The 18,487-nt window shown below is 38.5% G+C and overlaps 1 protein-coding gene across 18 annotated transcripts in view; it reads right to left on the minus strand.

The window, feature by feature from the left end:
• LOC140477439 (uncharacterized) overlaps positions 1–18,487 on the minus strand; it is a 520,360-nt gene that overhangs the window by 230,502 nt on the left and 271,371 nt on the right. For 17 of the 18 annotated variants that reach the window (XR_011960730.1, XR_011960729.1, XR_011960728.1 and 14 more), the window contains 3 exons: positions 11,655–11,822; positions 10,135–10,377; positions 7,748–7,978 (listed from right to left, as the gene is read on the minus strand). Coding sequence is in view for 14 of the 18 variants with exons in the window: in XM_072571355.1 (XP_072427456.1) it covers positions 7,748–7,978; positions 10,135–10,377; positions 11,655–11,822 (642 nt within the window). In the remaining 4 variants the exon portion in view is untranslated. The remainder of the gene's footprint in view (positions 1–7,747; positions 7,979–10,134; positions 10,378–11,654; positions 11,823–18,487) is intronic. The other variant, XM_072571354.1, reaches the window with a different exon arrangement.

Here is an 18,487-nt window from a genome sequence, read left to right on the forward strand (position 1 = left end):
TACGCATTCACATGACTAATCTAATTGGACGTATATATAAGCAATTCATAATAAAATTGATTTGTATTAGCCAAAGCTGAGCTAAAAGCAAATGTACAAAAAGTGTATTTTTACCTTTGTTCAGTAGAAAAGCTTCAGGACCCCACAGGTTTTCTTCCCCTTGTTTCAAATAATAAAGCCCTTTGACAAGAAAGTGCACCTGAGTCTTGAGTGATTTGCTTAGTCATTCTGTTTCACACCTCTGTTCCCCCAATCCCCTGCTCTTCTCTCAAGACCTTTTCACATCAACAGGTTTGATTTAAAGGAGACCAGAAAGCCGATGTGAATAGGCTGGTCAAAGAAATGTATGTTAAAGAAGAATTCAAAGCAAGTGTTTATGAATTGGAAGGAATTCTTGAGGTTACTGGGAGAAACAGGAAGAAAAGCTGAACAAGAGGCTGGATTCAGAGAGTATGAAAGTTTAGGAAGGTGAAGTAGTGGCGTAACTTACACATTAGAAGTTTGAATTTGAGAATTTAGAAAATAAGCTTATGTCTCAATCTCAGCCAGAAACAAATTTAACAGATGTTTATTTTGTAAGGGACAAGATGGACAGAGCAGAGTTTGAGAATAAGTAAAGGTCATAAAGGGTGATGCCTTAATATTAATTAAGTCAGGAGATTACAAAGAATAAATGGAAGTTTCAGTGGTAATAGGTAATTTAGCACATTTTTCTTAATTGTGTTGATTAGCGATTAACATCAATGCTCTCAAGAAAATCAGATACCACAGAAATAAGTCACATTTACATTGCAACTTTGCCAAAAGTTTGAATGCAGCAGGAATGGGTGGGCAAAGTGTTTGCAAAATGACTGATTTTAAAACAGGCTGCCCTACAATGACTACTCCAAAAAAATAGCGACTTGAGTTTCAGTGAAGGCACATTAAACATGATGAGGATGTTGCTCAGTGTCTGCCTGCCATTAATTTGACACGCCAAGGTCTCAACACAAAGGGGTAATAGGAATCGGACCAGAATGACAAGAATGTGTTAAAATTGGGTCGGAAGGCGGTGGGCTACATACCCATCATATTGTACGTATTCCCCCTCCCTTGATAAAACCATACCCTTTGGGAACCATAAAGTCTAGCCTGCGGAAAATATTCCTGAGAATAAAATAAATAAATCAACTTATATAAAGGTGCATTTAAGTGTTAATGCATCATAAATCAAGCCTCACTATTCCTGGAGTCATACGACATGTTAATTCTTTTGTAAATTACACACAATACCCCAATTTACCTGACTTTCAGACCAAATTTGATAGACAGGATCGACCAGATTTCTGTACTGAACAAGAATTATTATTTCTTACAAGTAAATAGATGATAGCTGCAGATAAACATAAACCATTGGCTTATTGCACTATTAATGAAAACACAAATCCCTTTATAAACTCCCCCTTACACACAAACCAAGAACCAAACTCAGACATATATTTTGCAAGTCCTTCGAAAGACTTCACATACTTCCTGATGTGAGATGTACAAATTTGGATACAGTATTTCAGTTGAGACAGAAGGAGTGTTTATTAAGGTTCATTGTAATATGCTTGCTTTTGTTCTGTATTTATAAAGCTCAAAATCCAAAATGCCTTTGTAATGATTTCGTAAATCTGCTCTGCCAGTTTTAAACACATCCACTTCCAGGTTTCTTTGTTCCTGCAGCCCCTTTTATTTTAAATTGCCTCTCCTTATACATCCTTCCAAAACACATTTATCTTCAATAAATCTTGTTCAACTATTCCATAAGCCTCTTCAAGTCTACTTTCCTCACAGTTTACAAAGCTCCCATGTTTTTCACCATTGGCAAATATTGAAATTGTGTACTCAATTCTCATTCATTAATATCAGAAGCAAGCAGGCTGTCTTCACGTGATTCCTGGTCACGAGGGGACCATGGCATATAAGTGACCAAGAGATAAGGCCACCACATCAGGCAGAGCACTGGGTGGTTTCCTGGAGTTTATTCGACATGTTACTGCCGATTTTGTTACTTCATGCTCGCATTGTTAAATACATACCAATGACCCCATGCATGTGAGCTTCCATTCTTCAGTGGCACTGTCTCTATGCTACACTTGAGATTTTGTATGCATTGCTTCCCAGTCAGGTCAAGGTAATTTCTCAATGGCTGATTACAGTGTAATGGTAGGTAATAAACCTTGGCACTGAATTTCATTTTGTTTAATTATTGCTCAAATTCAATTGCATCTCATTGAATATAAAACCTTCCATGAACCAAAGATGTAAAAATGGCAGGGTTGTGGGACTCCCTTTGTGCTGGGGCTTAGATGGGACAGAGTTTGTTAGGTATATCAGGAGGGATTCTTGAAACAAATGTAGATAATCCAGTGAGAGAACAGGCCATATTAGATCTTGTGTTATGGGAATGAGCCACATCAAGTACTCAAAGTTTCAATAGGGAGTATTTTGCAAACAGTGATCATAATTCCGCAAGTTTTAAAATTGTTATGGGAAAGACTAAGACTAGTCCTCAGGTGAAAGTGTCAAACTGGGGCAAGGCTAATTACGGCAGTGTTAGGCAGGAACTGGAAATATTGGAGGTGAGGCATTTTGGAAAGTCAAATGTAAGAGGTGGGGAAAGTATAAGGAGTATTGCTATATAGAAGGATCTTGGGCTGGCAACCTATGTGAATAAAGTGGTAAGGAGGCATCGGCATGTTTCCTTCATCAGTCAGGCCACTGACTATAGAAGTTAGCAAGTCATGTTGCAGCTGTATAAGACTTTGGTCAGGCCACATTTGGAGCACTGTGTGCAGTTCTAGGTGCCACATTTAAAGAAAGGATGTGGAGTCTTTGCAGAGGATGTAAAAGAGCTTTATCAGGATGTTGCCTGGATTGAAGTGTCTCAGATATGAGAAGAAGTTGGACAAATTTGAGTTGTTTTCACTAAAGCACTGAAAGCTGAGAGGGTGACTGTTTGTCATCTATATCAATGGCTTGGATGAGAATGTACAAGGTAGATTAGAGAGTTTGCAGATGACATTAACATAGGCAATATTGTGTACGGTGAGGAAGGTTATCAGAAAGTGTAGCAGGACCTTGATTAGCCAGGGAAATGGACCAAGAAATGGCAAATGGAGTTTAATATAGATAACTGTGATGTCTTGCATTTTGGAAAGTCAAATCATGGTAGGAGTTTCATGGTAAATGATAGGGCCTAAGGACTGGAGTGGAACAGAGGGACCTTGGAGGTCATGTTCTCTGAAAGTGGAGTCACAGATAGACAGGTGAAGAAAGTTTTGGCACACTGGTCTTCATCAGTCAGGTCATTGAGTATAGAAGTTGAGAAGTTATGTTGCAGATGTACATGATGCTAGTGAGGCCGCACTTAGAGTATTGTGTTAAGTTTTGGTCACCTTGCGAGAGGAAGAATGTTGTTAAACTGGTAAGAGTGCAGAAGAAATTTACAAGGATGTTGCCAGAACTCATTTGTCTGAGTTATAGGGAGAGGATGGACTAGTTAGGACTTTTTCCTCGGAGTGTAGCAGACTGAGGAGGGACATTATAGAAGTGTATAAAATCATGAGAGGCATGGATTAAGTCTTTGTTCCAGGATTGGGGAATCGAGGACTAGAATTTAAGGTTAGAGGGGAAAGAATAAAAGAGAACCTGAACAGCAACTTTTTACACAGAGGGTAGTACACATGTGGAATAAGCTGCCAGTGGAATGATTGAAAAAGTACATTAACAACATTTAAAAGGCATTTGGATAAATACATGGATAGAAAAGGTATAGAATGATATGGAAGGGAACAATATGAATTGTAGGGAAATGGGGTTAGCATACATGGACATTTTGGGCCAAAGGGCTTGTCTCCACGCTGTAGGACTTGATAACTCTATGACCTGGTAAAAGTATGTAAAATAATGAGATACATAGATAAGGTGGATAGTCATGGTCTCTTTCCCAAGTTGGAAATATCAAATACTAGGGGGGGGTAGGTTTAAGGTGACAGAGAGAAAGTTTAAAGGTGATGTGTGAGAAAAGCTTTTGTTTACACAGATGGTAGTAGCTGCCCAGAACTTGCTGCCAGGAGAGGTGGTAGAAGCAGATATGATAGCAAAGTTTAAAAGGCATTTAGACAGACACATGGACAGGCAGAGGATAGTGGGATACAGGCCATATGCAGGCAGATGGCATTAGTTTAGAATACCATCATGGTCGGCACAGACATGGTGGGCCAAAGGGCCTGTTCCTGTGCTGTACTGTTCTATGTTGTAACCAGTTAAATCAGGCTTTATTTTAAAATGCAAGTCCAAAATAAATTTACATTTAAAATTATTTCAAAACAAAAAACCCCAAACAACTGAAGATGCTGGAAATGAGAGACAAATCAGAAATTGCTGGAAAAACTCGACAGGTCTGGCAGCAGCGGTGCAGAGAAAACGGAGTTAATGTTTCGGTTCCAGTGACTCTTCTTCAGAACTAGGATCTGCAGAGTTTTTTCAGCAATTTCTGATTATCTTTAAATTTATTTCAAGATATCTTTATGAATGGCAACCTGGTACAGTTTTGTTTAATAGTGCAAGTGAAAATGGATTCACTAACAAACTGTTTTAAATAAGTTCACTACTGATAAGTGTCATGATTCTAATTATTTTAGCATGCCTTTACAAACGCAATACAGAATAATTTGCAAGTTTCATTTGCGCAAGTAAGTTGGTTTTTAGAGAAATATATTTAAATATGTTAAAATGTTTAAACATTGTCTATGAATGACCCATGTATCAAAATAATCACAATTTTAGGAACTTCCCTGAAGGCCAGGCAGAATTAGAGGAGGCTCATCAGAATGATTACTTTAATCTGTGGCATGGCTAATTATTTCAGAGAATGGGATGGGGAAGGTTGCTTTAATAATCATTTTCAACCAGTGCAAAAGATTGGGGATACTTGCACTGTTCATCCTTTAGGATCGAAAATTCTCAATCTTTTACACTACATTGGTTATGAGAAAGTGAGGACTGCAGATGCTGGAGATCAGAGTCAAAACGTGTGGTGCTTGAAAAGCACAGCCGGTCAGGTGGCATCAGAAGGGCAGAAGAGTATAGGCCTTTCATCAGGAATGTTGGGGAGGCCCAAGGGGGCTGAGAGATTTATCAGATAAATCTCTATTCAGCGCCTTGAATAACAGAATCATAATTTATTTGCTTTTGTAGTTAATTCCCCTCTCAATAAACAATAACATTCTATTAGCTTTTCTAGTCATTGCTATTTCAGCATACTAATCTTTGTCATTCATCAACTGGGATACCCAGATCGCTCATCATTTACATAATGTTTCTTTTTGATTCTTCCTACCAAAATGGACAAAGTTCTCACATTATATTCTGTGCCAGTTCTTCGCTGACTCACTTTACGTACCCATATCCCTGTTATCTAAGAGTGGTCTAAGAATTCTCTTGATTTCAAACATGAGCACAGAACCTTTAAGTCTGCTGAAAGAAGTTTCCAAAATGTTTAAATTCAAAATGTATGTTACTACCCCCTCCTCCCCTTCACCTCTACCCATCACCAGATTCCCACACATCTAAGAGTAACCCAGAAACTCAGGTACTGTGTGGTTCTTTAAAACCTCAAAAAAAAGGACAACAGGAAAATTAAACGGTAGGCATTATTATTTCAATCACATTATTTACTTTTACTTGCCTGTTACAAATATATACCACTTGAAAAAGAATAAAGGTTTTTTTTCTATCTTTTTACCAGGTCTATAGCACCCTGCAAACTGGCACAAACCTGCATTATAGACAAGATAATCAGTTCCACTAATTTCATGTTTTCATGTCCATCAAGTCTGCATAATAACTCAAAAAAGGAACTCATTAAAAAGTGAAATGCATGTGAAAATATGCTGCCCATGACCTATTAGCAACGCAATGCTCAAAAATCTAATTCTTAAACAAAAAAAAATTTAAACATTAAAAAAATTGCAACATAATAGCATAGATGTGGTTAGAAAAAGGTTTCTTGGACTGCTGGGAGTTTCATCAGATCAAACGTATTCCTTTTCCTCTGAAAATTCAATTTTGCTATGCGTGGCAAAGTTAAGGCAGACACCTTCGACTGAATTAATGCTAACAAAAAATGTTATACAGAAAAAATTAAAGGCACCCACAAGACTGTTCCTGTAAATTCATATTAAAAAACTGACATGATAACATAAGACCTCGAGTTTCTACCTCTATCAGTGGCACGATCAATAACACAATCTGGAGAAACACCTCAGATACTTTCTCACTAAAGCTGCAAGAATCCTCTTGGGAATAAAGAAAACAGCAACAATAATTTGTCGTGTTACAGTAGCTTTAATGCAATAAACCATCCCAAGTCACTTCACAGGAACATTATAAAGCAAAATTTGACACTGAGCCACATACAAAGATATTAGGTTAAATGGCCAAATGTTTTATCTTCTTTATTCACTCATGAGATGTGGGCATCTTTGGCTAGGTCAGCATTTATAGCCCATACCTAACCGCCCAGATGGCAGTTAAGAATTAAGGCATTGAAGATGTAGTTTCAAAGGAGTGTCTTGAAGGATGAGAGGTCCAGACAGGAAGGGGGGGAGGGGAGAGAGAGAGAGAGAGAGAGAGAGAGAGACAGACAGAGAGAAAGATTTTAGGGAAAATTTAGGGTATGGATACTAGATAAATAGAGTCAAGGAAGTATGAGATGGGTCTTGGAGAGAGTATGAGGAGAGATTGGAGAGAAACTAGTAAACTTTATGGGTTTAGGGATAGGGGTAGGCAGCACCTCAGATTAGGTTTGGCCCAGTGGTGTAGGAGAAGGGACAGAAGTTGCAATGACAGCTGATCAGATTGTCTGAATGACAAATAAGTGCATGAACACGTCAGTCTTTTTGTTAGATATCAAGATGGAGGATGCAAAGATAGGGTTTAAGAAGGCAGTTTACAGCAAGGAAAAGAAACTGGTTATTATTGTTCCTTGATGATTCTGCCTATAGCACTTTATGTTATTAGCCAATTTGGTGGTGTGTAACTAAACAAATTGTACGTGGAGATGAGGGTTCAACTGCAGGAATCATCATGGTGTCCACAGGGTCAATGACATCAAAGGAGGAGCTAAAGGTCTATTTGAGTAGATCTACAATTTGAGAACCATTATTGTGAATGGTGGATCAAAGTCTTGATTGTTGATATTTTTCCAGGGAAGACAGAGAAGGAAATAGAGCTGGGATGCTGAGAAAGATGTGATCGGAGAGTGGAAATAATGACAGCACTAAAGAAGGCAAGATCATCAAAATGTCCTATATGTAGGCTGGGGAGTTTACATGAAAGAAAATGTCAAGGGAAGATAGGAGTACAGTGAATTCAGAGAAGTGAATGCATGATGAAGCTAAATTGAGGTTAAAATCTCTGATAGATTATCACCTGATACCGTAGCTGAGGAAGAAAAGCAGCTACAATATCTATGTGCAAAATGAGTGAATGAGTGAATCATAAACATTCTCCAGTAGGCTAATAATTTGTTCTGTAGTAAATTGACCATGTAATTCTGAAGAAAAAATGCTCCTGATAAACAATCTCTTATTTTGCAATGGTATTGATTTCAAAATAAAACAAATCTAAGTATTTTTTGTAACATTGGACAGCATAATTAATATAGTTAATATGCAAAGAAGCAAGAAAACAGAGCTACTCATAAAAGACAACACACCTGATTACTTGAATATTTTGATTCTTCTTCAAAGTTCTGTACAAGTTTCTCCAGATCTTGGATTCTATCAGTGTTTGCTTGATATTTCTGTTTGTACAGATCTATTGTAGATTCAAAAACTTTTGCCTGATTGTGACTTTCTATAATTTCATCATTTAAGCGATCAATCTGCTCTCTGAAATGCAAGTTCTCATCATTCTGTTTTTGGATAACATCTTGATGCTGTACAACCTGTGGAAACAGTTTGTTTCATTCCAAAGCATTGCTTTTTTTTTTATCATTAGCTTATGTTGGAGCTATTTAGCTTTCTACAAAAATATCAGATTAATGGGTACATTTTAAGATTTTTATTTTATTTTCAAGAAACCATTTGTGTCGCATTTCTACTGACTAAAACATACAGACCAGTCCAGGAAGAAGTGAGAGGTAAAAGGACATGCTTACATCACAAATCTTTTCCTAATTTTAGCAATCAATGTTATACACAGGATGTGCTTACTATCTGCTTAACTGAACAGTCATAATAGGTTTCATAGAAGATATCATGCAAGAGAAGATTACTTGAATTAATACACAATTATGCCACAAGCTTTCTTCTGCATAGTAATTATTTGTCAGGCAGAAATAATTACTGTCTTAATAAGTGGAAAAATATCAGCAAGCACAATTTTCATTTGGAGTAATTTCACCAAAATTCTACCACAGGTGTCTTTTTTTTCCTTGATTCCGTGAACTGATGCCAACTGTTTAAAATCTTCGAACTCAAACTCCCCAGGGAAATCCAATGTTTAAAAAATGAGAATTGGAGATGTTCTGCTCTTGTTCAAGAAAGGTTATAAGGATAAACCAAGCAACTATGACCAGTCAGTTTAAGTTTTGTGGATGGGAAGTATATAGAAACAATAATTTGGAAGTAAATTCATAGTCTCATAGACAAATGCAGGTAAATTAAGGAAGACCAGTATAGATTTTATGAGGGAAAACTATGTTTAACAAACTTACTAGAGTTTTCTGATGGAGGGTAACAGCAAGTGTTGGTCAGAACAATGCTGTTGGGGTGGTATACAAGGATTTAAAGAAGAAATTTGATACGATGCCACACAACAGAATCGTGAGCAAAGTTAAAGGTTATGGAATAAAGAGGACTATCGCAACATTGCTACAAAATTAGCTGAAAGACAGAAAATAAAGCTATCAATGTTTTAGGAGTTGGAGGAAGGCTTGTAATTCAATTCCCTAGAGGTCAGTGTTGGTACCCTTACTTTCCCTGCTGTATGATAATGACTTAGACTCTCGAGTCCAGAGAACAATTTCAAAATTTGTAGGTGATATGAAAGCATTGCAAATTGTGAGGAGGTTAGCATAGAACTTTAAAAGGTCTTGGACAAGTTGATATACTGAGTGGATAGCCAGTAGATAAAGGTCAATGCAGAGAAGTGTCAGATGGCACATTTTATTCAATTAAACATGGATAGACAACATAAAATAATGGGTGCAACTCTAAAGTGGGTTCAGGATCAATATGTATGTATCCTTATGTCATAAATTCAATATAAATCTGGGATTAACTCATGGAAGATAGCAACAGGTTATGTGCTTGTGTCTCCTTGGGGAAGAGGAGCCAGGGAGGAAATCTAACTGAAGGATTCAAAATCATAAGAGGCGTGATCAGAGTAAGTAGGCAGAAAATGCTCCTACTTGTGAAAGAATTGAAAATGAGGGAGGACAGATTTAAAGTAATTCGTAAAACAAGAAAAATATTATATGACGAAAAGTTCTTTCACGCAGCAGGTGCCTGGGGATTTGAATGCACTTCCTGAGAGTGATGTGAAGTGAAGGCAAATTCAGTTGAGTTATTTGAAAAGGAATTATATGGTTGTTTGAAAAGGAAGGGTTTGCAAGATTATGGAAGAAGCCAGGAGAAGATCATGAGGTAAGACACACATTTGGAGAGCCATCGCAGACTGGTTGGGCCAAATGACATCCTGTAACATCCTTTTAACTTTATTTATTAATTTTTCTACTTTATACTAAGAAGGACTTTAACATTGAACTTCTAGCCTTATTTCTTATTTTTCTATTTGGTACCTAAGATGGCGCCAGAATGGTAATTTTGTACACTTTTCACTGTACTCCTGTATCCCTGTACTTGAGTACACGTGACAATAAAATCTAATTCTAATTCTAACAATTCTATGGTTGCTGTTAATTTTAAAGAAGTGTTTTGTTTTATAATCAACTTAAAGACATTAGTAAAGACAACATACTGAAATGAATATATTACTTAATTTGAGTCTAATCATTGTCGTCAAAAAACGTTTTAGTCAAAATTTCTTGACTGAATCTTAGTGTAATATACATGTATTTTGGGTTTGCTTAAAACTTACTCGGCTTGCAGCCTCACGGTGAAGATGGTTTGCTTCTTCCAAGTCTTCTTTGAGTTGCACTGTAATCGTCTTATATTCTTGCACTTTGCCAAGACTATCCTGCAATTCAAGAATGGTCGAATCCAGCTCCTTTTGCAACAAAACATTCTTCTGTGACCATCGTTCCAAATCAATATCGTAAGATTGCTTTGCGATATCCAAATTATTCTGCAATTGTGCGATATTATTTTTATTGGCTTGTATCTGTAATTTAAAAAGAACTGCATTCATCAAAAAGATACTCCTCTACAGCATGAAATTCTACAACGTGAATTTGTTTCACTCAAATTAATTTCCAATCTCTTAACATCAATTCCCTAAACCCATGCCAAGGATCCCTACTGCAGCCCCAATAGGTGAAGTCAAAATGTAGCTGATCACAAAATCATTCCTCTTCAGTGGGAAAAAGATGGCAATCTTCTATAAGAGACCTCAAAGTGATCCTTCATGCAACCACCTCGAATTTCTGTAAGTATTGTGATCTAACTAATTCAGCCACCCATAGTTTGCTAACCTTTTGGTGAAAGGTCAACTTCACAGTGCTAACAGGCATCTGGCTCCGTGACACACTTGTAGAATATTAGGACAGTTGCAATATCAAAGAAAGGTAGCCCTTGAGTTGGACATTGATTATCTGCATTAACAATTTGGTTCCATAGATTAGCATTAATTGCCATGGCTACCCATCACTGGAAAAATCATCATGGGGCAGGACAGCATTGCAAAGTCATTCAACAGGGTTTTACAGATACTTTCCTGACACTGCCACCTCCCTCTCCATCCCCACCCCCACAACTCCAGTCTGCAGGAGACTGCAGAAATCCAGCCTCATGCCCATTTTTTGGGTATCAAATTTCAGAATTGGAAAATGATCATTCAGGGGAGCTATTGTACAGTGAATGGTTCTCTATGGAACTGAAACCTGCAACCAATCATGGCTTACTGCGAAAAAAAAAATATGTAGGCTGTACATTTTGGTTGTTAAAAAATCAGTTCACAGAATGTGGGCATTGCTGGCCAGGCTAGCATTTATTACCTGTGTTTAATTGCCCAGAGGGCGGTTAAGAGTACCACATTGCTGTGGGTCTGGAGTCACATTTAGGTGAGATGTAGATGGCAGTTTTCTTCATTAAAGGACATTAGTTAACTACTCGGGTATTTCCCTGACAATCGATAATGGATTCATATTCATCAGTAGACTCTTAATTCCAGATTTTGTTTGAATTCAAATTTCACCATCTACCATGTTAGGAAGCAATGCAGAGACCCCAGAACATTACCTGGGTCTCTGGATTAATAGTTAACAGCAATACCACCAGGCCATTGCCTCCCTTATTGGGAGTAATAGGAAGACAGGACAGTTTCAACAGCCATTTCACAAAGTTATGTTTCATACGAATGGCTTAATATTGAATAACTGTTCAAAAATCCTGCTACAATTAGTAACAATCTTGCAATTCTTCATTTGGTCTTCCACCAACCTCTTGCATGAGCATTTCCCGTTCATGTGCAAATTCTTGAATAGACTTTTCAGCTTGGCCCAGGTGATTTTCCTGTTCATTGCGAACATGCTTTTGGTTGCGAATTTCATTCTGCAGATCTTCCAATTTTTCGTGAAGTCTGTTGATCTCAGCTTGCTGAACACCAAGCTGTTCATTAAAAATAATGTTCATTAAAAATATATGATTTACATTGCAGAACACCATTTTTGTTTAATTAGCTTAATGCCTGGCAAAGATAACACCTACTGGTATACTTAAATCTCTAAAAACAGATATTTTTAGAGTGTAGGTTTGCTCGTTGAGCTGTAAGTTTGATATCAAGACATTTCTCTACCCGGCAAGGTAACGTCATCAGTGGCGACCTCCAAGTGAAGTGAAGCTGTTGTCTCCTGCTTTCTATTTATATGTTTGTCCTGGATGGGGTTCCTGGGGTTTGTGGTGATGTCATTTCCTGTTCGTTTTTTGAGGGGTTGATCGATGGTATCTAGATCTATGTGTTTGTTTCTGGTGTTGTGGTTGGAGTGCCAGGCCTCTAGGAATTCTCTGGCATGTCTTTGCTTAGCCTGTCCCAGGATGGATGTGTTGTCCCAGTCGAAATGGTGTTTTTGTTCCTCTGAGTGTAAGGCTATGAGGGAGAGAGGGTCGTGTCTTTTTGTGGCTAGCTGGTGTTCGTGTATCCTGGTGGCTAACTTTCTTCCTGTTTGTCCTACGTAGTGTTTGTGGCAGTCCTTGCATGGAATTTTGTAGATGACGTTGGTTTTGTCCATGGGTTGTACTGGGTCTTTTAAGTTTGTTAGTTTTTATTTGAGGGTGTTGGTGGGTTTGTGTGCTACTAGGATTCTGAGGGGTCTTAGTAGTCTGGCTGTCATTTCTGAAACTTCTTTGATGTGTGGTAAGGTTGTTAGGGTTTCTGGCTGTGTTAGGTCTGCTTGTCCTGGTTTGTTCTTGAGGAATCTGCGGACTGTATTTTTTGAGTATCCGTTCTTCTTGAATACGTTGTATAGGTGGTTCTCCTCTGTTTTCCAAAGTTTGTCTGTGCTGCAGTGTGAGGTGGCTCATTGGAATAGTGTTCTGATACAGCTTCGTTTGTGTGTGTTGGGATGGTTGCTGGTGTAGTTAAGCATTTGGGCAGTGTTTGTCGGTTTCCTGTGTTTGCAGGTTTGTAGTTCTCCGTTGTCCATTCTTTCGACTGTGATGTCCAGGAATGCGAGTTTGTTGTTGGTTTCTTCCTCCTTGGTGAACTTTATGCCTGTGAGGGTGTTGTCGATGATGTTAAATGTCTCTTCTATCTTGTTTCGTTTTGTGATGACAAAGGTGTCATCTATGTAGCGGACCCAGATTTTTGGTTTGATGTTTGGTAGGGCTGTTTGTTCTCGTCTTTGCATTACCGCTTCTGCTATGAATCCTGATAGCGGAGATCCCATGGGTGTGCTGTTGGTTTGTTTGTAGATTATGTTGTTGAAGGTGAAGTGGGTGGTGAGGCACAGGTCCACTAGCTTCATGATGTTTTCATTGGTAATGTGATTGATGGTGGTTGGGGTGTGTGTGATGGTCTCTTTTAAAAGTGTGGTAAGTGTTTCCTTTGCCAGGTCGATGTTGATGAAGGTGAACAGTCTGTTACGTTGAATGAGATCATTGTTTCATCTTCCTCTATTTTGGTGTTTTTGATGATTTTTAGGAATTCCTGGGAGGAGTGGATGGAGTGCTATGACTCTTCTGAACAAGACGAAATTCCAAAAAATGAAACCAGATGGGACCAACACCCCATGATTCTACGGACTACCAAAAATCCATAAACCAGGAGCCCCTCCTCAGACCTATAGTCTCACTACCCGGAACACCAACTTACAGACTGGCCAAAGAACTACACGCAAGACTGAAATACTGAGTAGAAGAGTCACTCCACCCAGGAATCTCATTCAACGTAACAGCACTGTTCACCTCCATCAACATCGACCTGGCAAAGGAAACATTTACCACACTTTTAAAAGAGACCATCACACACACCCCAACCACCATCAATCACATTACCAATGAAAACATCATGAAGCTAGTGGACCTGTGCCTCACCACCCACTTCACCTTCAACAACATAATCTACAAACAAACCAATGGCACATCCATGGGATCTCCGCTATCAGGATTCATAGCAGAAGCGGTAATGCAAAGACGAGAACAAACAGCCCTACCAAAACATCAAACCAAAAATCTGGGTCCGCTACATAGATGACACCTTTGTCATCACAAAACGAAACAAGATAGAAGAGACATTTAACATCATCGACAACACCCTCACAGGCATAAAGTTCACCAAGGAGGAAGAAACCAACAACAAACTCGCATTCCTGGACGTCACAGTCGAAAGAACGGACAACGGAGAACTACAAACCTGCGTATACAGAAAACCGACAAACACTGACCAAATACTTAACTACACCAGCAACCATCCCAACACACACAAACAAAGCTGTATCAGAACACTACTCCAACGAGCCATCTCTCACTGCAGCACAAACAAACTTTGGAAAACAGAGGAGAACCACCTATACAACGTATTCAAGAAGAATGGATACTCAAAAAATACAGTCTGCAGATTCCTCAAGAACAAACCACGACAAGCAGACCTAACACAGCCAGAAACCCTAACAACCTTACCACACATCAAAGAAGTTTCAGAAATGACAGCCAGACTACTAAGACCCCTCAGAATCCTAGTAGCACACAAACCCACCAACACCCTCAAATAAAAACTAACAAACTTAAAAGACCCAGTACAACCCATGGACAAAACCAACGTCATCTACAAAATTCCATGCAAGGACTGCCACAAACACTACGTAGGACAAACAGGAAGAAAGTTAGCCACCAGGATACACGAACACCAGCTAGCCACAAAAAGACACGACCCTCTCTCCCTCATAGCCTTACACTCAGAGGAACAAAAACACCATTTCGACTGGGACAACACATCCATCCTGGGACAGGCTAAGCAAAGACATGCCAGAGAATTCCTAGAGGCCTGGCACTCCAACCACAACACCAGAAACAAACACATAGATCTGAATACCATCTATCAACCCCTCAGAAAGCGAACAGGGAATGACATCACCACAAACCCCAGGAACCCCATCCAGGACAAACATATAAATAGAAAGCAGGAGACAACAGCCTCGCTTCACTTGGAGGTCACCACTGATGGTGTTATCTAGCCAGGGAATGAAATGTCTTGATATCAAACCTACAGCTCAGCGAGCAAACCTACACCCGAAACCTCAACCTGAGCTATAAACCTTCACAAACCTTGCAAAAACAGATATTTTTATAAGTGCTCAAAAGTGCAGCATACCCATTTGAATTATATGAAGCATCTAAAGAAACATGTTGCAACAGAGCTGGCCATTTTCCAAGGCATTGAACATTCTTATCTGAAGCAAAAGAACTTAAGCATGGATTGATACAAGATTAATAAGTCAACAAATATGCATAGAGATATTGGTAGTATTTACTAAGCTGAAACTTTAATACATTGCAGTCCAGGTCATGCTAAATTACTGCTGGTTAGTTAAGAGCAAGACTTTACAAGGTCACAAGTTGCAGTCTTTTGAATTTGAATGGGAAGATTTCCAATACCAGAACATGTCTGCTTCACCACTCCCCATTAATGAGTCAATCTTTTTCAAATTCCAGGCTGGGCTTATGCCCCAATAGTGACTCTCCGGCTCCTTGGATGTTGCCCGACCCGCTGTGCCTTTCAAGCGTCACCTTTTTTGACTCTGACTCTCCAGTATCTGCAGTCCTCACTTTCTCTTTTCTACTTCACGAGATGTTTGTTAACGGTCTGAGCCAATGTTGAATCACTAAACACCCATAACAATTGGGAATTCTTTTTTTTATTTCTAATTAAAACCTGCCAATATCAATATGTGAATACAATATACTTCTAGCAACTGAAAGGACAAAGCAAAACAACTTAATTCAAGAGTGCCCTTCCTTTTTTTTATGTTCAAGCTTCACTGGGAATTAAATCACAATAACCCTCCAACTGATCCTGCCCAGATAACTGTAAAACAGGTACTTTGTTTGAAAGACATTCATGATAGGTTTTCAATGGAAAGGGAAAATCAATCAATTTCTACAATGGGCAGCCAATTCATGGCTCTGGTTTTACACCTACAGGGTATGTTGAACTGCTGCTCCTCAGTTTCCACATGCAATGTTCTCTGCTAGCATATCCTTTCTAATCCATTTTGCTTTTGTCTAACTCTGCATTTCTATGTGCTTGCTACTGCTTAGGGCCTCAGGGTTACAGCATTCAAGCAAAGATCCAAAGGCATAGTTTGATGGAGGCCTTACACAAAGAGATGTGGATAAATTTAGGATGCAAATTTCTAAAACATGCAGCGTAAATCAAACCATTTTTTAAATATATCTTTTGAATCCTAACAGAGATTAATCTTTTTGGATACTTGGAACATACCCATTCCTATTTTAAAATCCTTAAACTTTAAGCTTGTGTTATCAAACATAGCTATTACTTGAAGACCAGAATTTTTATAATGAAGAGTAGTTATTTTAAAATGACATAGTTGTTTTTTAATTTATTTTCTTTGACGCTATCGTCATTGGATTGCACTCAACCTAAAAATGTTTGATTGTACAATACTTACTAGGAATTGACTTAGTCATAGAGTCATAGAGTTATACAGCACAGAAACAAATGCTTTGGTCCAACTCGTCCATGCTAACCAGATATTATTAATTAATCGAAGACTAATTTGCCATCACTTGGCCCATTTCCCTCTAAACCCTTCCTATTCATGTACCCATCCAGATGTCTTTTAAGTGCTGTAAATGTACCCACCTCCACCACTTCCTCTGGCAGCTCATTCCATACACGTACCGCCCTCTGCATGAAAATGTTGCGACTCAGGTTTCTTTAAAATCTTTCCACTTTTACTTTAAACATATGCCCTCTAATTTTGGACACCTCTACCTGGGGAAAAGACCTTGACCATTCACCCTATCCATTCCCCTCATGATTTTATAAACCTCTACAAGATCACCTATTAGCCTCCAACACTCCAGGGAAAATCTTGCCCTATAGCTCAAACCTTCCAATCCTGGCAACCTCCTTGTAAATCTTTTCTGAACCCTTACAAGTTTAATAACATCCTTCCTAGAGCAGGGAAACCAGAATTGAATGCAGTATTCTAAAAGTTGCCTAACCAATGTCCTGTATAGCTGCAACATGACATCCCAATTCCTATATTCAATGCCCTGAAGTTAAGCGTGCCAAACACATTCTTCGCCACCTTGTCTACCTGCAACTCCACTTTCAAGGAACTATGAATCAGCACCCCTAGGTCCCTGTTCAACAACACTTCCCAGGGCCCTACCATTAACTGTATAAGTCCTTCCCTGATTTGCCTTACCAAAATGCAATACCTCACATTCCTCTAAATTAAACTCCATCTGCCACTCCGAGGCCCAATGATCCATCTGATCAAGATCCTATTGTACCCTGAGATAACTTACTTCACTGTCCACTAGACCACCAATTTTGGTGTCATCTGCAAACTTACTAACCACAACTCCCATATTCAGATCCAAATCATTTATATATATGAGAAAATGCAGTGACCACAGCATTGCTCCTTGCAACACACTGCTGGGTCACAGGTTTCCAGTGTCCAATAAACAATCCTCCACTACTACCCTCTGTCTCCTACGTTCAAGCCAATTTTGTATTCAATTGGTTGGTTCCCCTTGGATTCCATGTGATCTAACCTTGCTAACCAATCTACCATGTGGAACATTGTCAAACGCCTTGCTGAAATCTAATGTCAACAGTCTGCCTTCATCAATCTTCTTTGTCATTTCTTGAAAAAAAACTCAGTCAAGTTAGTAAAACACAACACATGAAAGCCATGTTGATTATCCCTAATCAGTCCTTAACAAAAACAGAAATTGCTGGAAAAGCTCAGTAGTTCTGGCAGCATCTTTGGAGAGACATCAGAGTTAATGTTTTGGGTCAAGTACCCTTCCATAGAACGCTTCAGTCCTAATCAGTCCTTGCCTTTCCAAATGCCTGTAAATCTTGTCCCTCAGAATCCCCTCCATTAACCTATCCATCACAGATAGAAAGGATATTCCCTATCTTCTGGTGTGTAAAACATGCAACTTAATTTAAATTCTATATGCTTAAATACTGAGAAATGCAACAGCGTGATATTATTCAACTACAGTTATATAGAACTTGTGTCTGATCCAATTTTCAGGTAAAGAATGTACATGGGTTACTAAGCCAACAAACAGAGTGTTGAATATCACTGCAACAAAATAATGTTGATTTTAGTTAAATTATATGCTGTTATAGTTGAGTTATCACTTCACATGCAATGTATGTTTGTCACATTAGCTCTGATTTCAAGTAAGTTCAGAAGATAAATGTCATGAGTAATTGACTGTACAAGTTACTGGCAATCATTTCTTGCTGTAAGAAACATTCTTACATTTTACTCTGGCAAAATATGCACATGACCTGAATATTGCCATTTGTCATTTTTGTCCAATGTTGCTAGAAAAAAAACACATTTTGTCAAAGCCTCCTGCATTCATCCAGACAATTTGCAAAACTAACAATTAAAAGGGTAAACCAATATTTATATTGCATGAAAGCAGAATGTTAATTCAGTGTAAAATGGAATTGGGGTTGTTAGAGATGTTGCCCTGAAGAATGCACCAGTATATGACTGACAGTTAATTGCCAGATTTCTTTTAAATTTTAAACCATTCAAGATGACTCTGACTGG

This window comes from Chiloscyllium punctatum, chromosome 5 (assembly GCF_047496795.1).
Source record: "Chiloscyllium punctatum isolate Juve2018m chromosome 5, sChiPun1.3, whole genome shotgun sequence".
In the NCBI taxonomy this organism is placed as follows: Eukaryota; Metazoa; Chordata; class Chondrichthyes; order Orectolobiformes; family Hemiscylliidae; genus Chiloscyllium; species Chiloscyllium punctatum.